The 4,233-nt window shown below is 35.2% G+C and overlaps 1 protein-coding gene across 1 annotated transcript; it reads left to right on the top strand.

Moving 5' to 3' along the window:
* Positions 1–419: 419 nt before the first annotated feature.
* On the top strand, positions 420–3,812 carry LOC116021749. Its single transcript, XM_031262224.1, has 2 exons — positions 420–767; positions 2,709–3,812. The coding sequence occupies exons 1-2, from the start codon at positions 566–568 to the stop codon at positions 3,707–3,709; spliced, it is 1,203 nt and encodes a 400-aa protein (XP_031118084.1). The 5' UTR covers positions 420–565; the 3' UTR covers positions 3,710–3,812.
* The last annotated feature ends 421 nt before the right edge of the window (positions 3,813–4,233 follow it).

Below are 4,233 nucleotides of genomic sequence, written 5' to 3'. Positions count from 1 at the left end.
GTGCTCTACTTTTCCTCTTGTACGATTTTTGGAGCAGTCTCCGTACCCACAATTGTTCTGTCCTTTGTCTGATTTGCAAAATTTGTTTTGTAGCGATCTGGCTGGTCCGACACCAACCATCGACTGGCGGCCACCAGGGATGCACGGCGGTTCGTCGCTCAGAGCTCGGGACCATATGGTTTCTCCGCTTTCAGACGGGCACCCTCAAAGAGCTTTGAACAAAATTTCTCAGTATGGCCAATCATCCGGCACCGTAAATGAAGCCAGGGACGGACCTATGTTGTTAGTTAGGGGGGCCTTGGCCCCCCCCAAATTTTTTTTTTTACTATTATACTGTATATATATATTATATATATTCTTGGCCAGTTGGCCACTTGGCCCCCCCCAACATATTTCCCTGCCCCCCCCTCCGCCCTTCTTAACTCTTAAGTCCATAAAAAAAATTTGTCATTAGTTTAGAAAAAGCCAAAGAGTTGCAGGAAGTATGGAGTACTTTTGTTTTTTTTGAAAGTTGAAACCCACTAGCTTTTGTTTTATTATTATTATTATTTTATTTTATTTGCAAATGTTGAAAGTTGAAATCACTTGTTGTCTACTTTCCTCCACCGGCTCCAGTGCTCCACTCAGAAGAGTAATTGAAGATTTGAACACTAAAGAAATTAAGCAAGCTCACTCCTGGTTTCATTTACAGAGTCACTCTTTTTGGACTCCTGAGTTTCATCATCTTCAAATCATCAATTTTCTGTTCTTCTTCAACAATAAATCTGGTAATTTTTTTTATTTTCTTGTAGCTCTGAATAATTACTTTGTAAATTTGTATTCTTATATATTTTGTAGAATTGTAGAAGAATGAATTTATAAATTTATTAGGGGTAGTATTATAGAATTAGTATTGTAAATAGTTGTTGAATTTTGAGAACACTTGTTTGAATTTTGAAATCGTAATTGCATAATTGCATAAATTAATAAATATGTTGAAAAAAAAAAGAGAGAAGGAACTAAGGAAGTTGAAAGCATATACATAATACATGGAATTGTATTCAGATTTAAGACATATTGAACTTGGTTAGTTTAAAAAGAAAAACACGAAATTGTAAATAGTTTAAAAAATAAAATATTTTTTTGTAATTATAGTAGCATTATATATTTAATTATTTTAATGTTTAATTGACTTGGATAATTTAATTGTTTAATTGACTTACCAAATTATTAATATTGTGATTTGTGAATATTTGTGATTTCTGATTTGTGAACACAGGAAGATTGAACTATAGATCCTATAACGAAAAAGACACAAAGGATAGATAACTTTTTTAAAAGAAAAAATTCTGAAGATTCAACATCTCAAGTAAATTCATCTACAAGTATTGATCAATTGAATTCTGAGAGTCGTCCTGAAAAATCTCAAAGAATTGAAATCAATGAGAACTTTGACATTCAAGCATTAGAACGTGATCCGGGATTGCGACTGCCAATATGGAAGTGTCCTATTGACAAGCGTGATGAAATTAGGAGAGCTTATATTAAGGCTGGCCCATATCAATGTTTGCTTTCAAAGTATCCAAAATCGGGAGAAAAGCATGCTCGTAGTTTTCAAGCATCTTGGTTTAAATTATACCCTTCTTGGCTAGAATATTCTCCTAGTAAAGATGCAGCATTTTGTCTACCATGTTATTTATTTCATACTCAAGAGGGGCCTTCCGGATTGCATGCTTTTACAATCAATGGTTTTCGATCATGGAAGAAAGTTAGAGATGGAAAAAATTGCTCATTTTTAGCACATATTGGGAAAGATCTCACCTCCCCTCATCGAGATGCCGAGAAAGCTTGTGCGGATCTCATGAACCAACAATCACACATTGCACAACATATTGAGAAATTCACATCTCAAGAAGTAGTTGAAAATAGACTTCGATTGAGAACTGTAATTGAGGCAACGAGATGGCTTGCATCTCAAGGATGTTCTTTTAGAGGTGATGATGAGTCAATAACATCAACAAATCGTGGAAACTTTTTAGAGCTATTGGGTATCATTGCCTCTTTTAATGATGAAGTAACAAAAGTTCTTGATAAAGCCCCACGAAATGCAACATACACATCACCAAGAATACAAAAACAAATTTTGCAAGTGTTGGCAACTAAAGTAAAAAGTGCTATCCGAGAAGAAATTGGTGATGCAAAATTTTGTATCATTGTTGATGAAGCTCGAGATGAATCAAAGAAGGAACAAATGTCTATTGTCTTGAGATTTGTTGATAGAGATGGGTTTATACAAGAGCGATTTTTTGGAGTTGTTCATGTTAAGGACACTATTGCATCAACATTGAAAGAATGTATCTTTTCTATCTTATCTCATCATAATCTTGATGTTCAAAATATTCGAGGACAAGGTTATGATGGTGCAAGTAACATGCGTGGAGAATGGAATGGATTGAAAGCTTTAATCTTGGATAAATGCCCTTATGCTTATTATATTCATTGTTTTGCACATCGATTGCAATTGGCATTAGTAGCTTCTTCAAAGGAAGTCATCCCTATTCATCATTTTTTCACTCATTTGAACTCCATTATTAATGTTGTTGGGGCTTCATGTAAGCGCAACGACCAGTTAAAAGCTGTTCATGCCTCAAATATTGCTCATTTGCTTAGTATTGATGAGCTTGAAAGTGGGAAGGGTCTTAACCAAATTGGTTCTTTACAACGGCCAGGTGATACTCGTTGGAGTTCTCATTTGAAATCCATATCAAGTTTGATGAGAATGTTTAGTGCAACATGTGAAGTTTTACTAAACATTATTGAAGATGGAACTACACCTACTCACCGTGGAGATGCCGATGCAGCTTATGAGGTAATGACTTCTTTTGAATTTGTATTCATTATGCACCTCATGAAAAAAGTTCTAGAGATTTCTAATATGCTCTGCCAAGCTTTGCAACTCCAAACTCAAGATATATTGAATGCAATGCATCTTGTGACATCTACTAAATTGCTTATTCAAAAATTAAGAGATAATGGATGGGATGAACTAGTTTCAAGTGTGAAGTCTTTTTGTGAGAATGTCAATATAACTGTACCAGATTTTGATGCTCAATATATTGCAAGAAGAGGAAGGGCTAGACATCAACAAGATGAATTAACAATTGGACATCATTACAAAGTTGATATTTTTAATGCGGTGATTGATTCTCAATTGCAAGAGTTGAACAATAGGTTTGATGATAAAGCAATGGAATTAATTATTCTTAGTTCATCCCTTGATCCAAAAGAAATGCGTTTAGCATTCAGAATTGATGACATTTGCAAGTTGGTAGAGAAGTTTTACCCACAAGACTTTGCAGATTATGAGATTTTACAATTAAGAATGCAACTTGAACATTTTGAACATGTGAAACAACTTCATGATTTTAAAGCACTAGAAAGCATTTCTGATCTCTGTCAATGGTTGGTGAAAACTAGAAAGTTGGACATCTTTCCTCTTGTCTTCAGAATAGTAACTCTCATCCTCACGCTTCCCGTATCTACAGCTACTACAGAACGATCATTTTCTGCCATGAAAATAGTCAAGACTACACTCCGTAACAAGATGGGTGATCAATTTCTTAATGATTGTTTGTTAGTGTACATTGAAAAACAAATTGCAAAACAATTTAGTATAGATTCAATTATAGATGATTTCCGTGATATGCAAGAGAGACGTTCTAAATTTTAGTAGATTTGTAATGTAATGATTTATTATTTTTTTTAAAGAAAAGAGTAATGATTTATGTTAGTATATATTAAATGAGTATTTTATAGAGCAGTGTATGCCACGACATCAGCTGATCGGCCCCCCCCATCGTGTAATCCTGGGTCCGTCCCTGAATGAAGCAGAAGTTCGGCAAACGCTCATAGCAAAATGATATCCATCTCCATTCTCCACCATTGCGTTTAATACGCATTTTGCTCATGAGTGGTTTTGTGATATCAATCGTGACCCTAATCCTGATGAACGTTTTCCACCACCCGTCAAAGTTTGCCTCGTCAATGGAAACAAAGGTGCCGATGAAATTGCCGATGGCTTTGGCAGATTTTTCCTAGAAAAAGCCGATAGGGAGGTCATGAATCTGTATTCAAAAATCAGCGGTGTTAAGTTTGATATCAAGTGGAGGGATACCTGGTTCAGCTTTTGCCAGGGCTAAGAAACTATTTTTGAAGGACCAAGGACTGTCATCAAGTATCCTTTGCATATCAATT

This window comes from Ipomoea triloba, chromosome 1 (genome assembly GCF_003576645.1).
Source record: "Ipomoea triloba cultivar NCNSP0323 chromosome 1, ASM357664v1".
Classification (NCBI taxonomy): domain Eukaryota; kingdom Viridiplantae; phylum Streptophyta; class Magnoliopsida; order Solanales; family Convolvulaceae; genus Ipomoea; species Ipomoea triloba.
The sequence above is the reverse complement of the archived record's forward strand: the minus strand, read 5'-3'. Positions and strand labels throughout refer to the sequence as shown.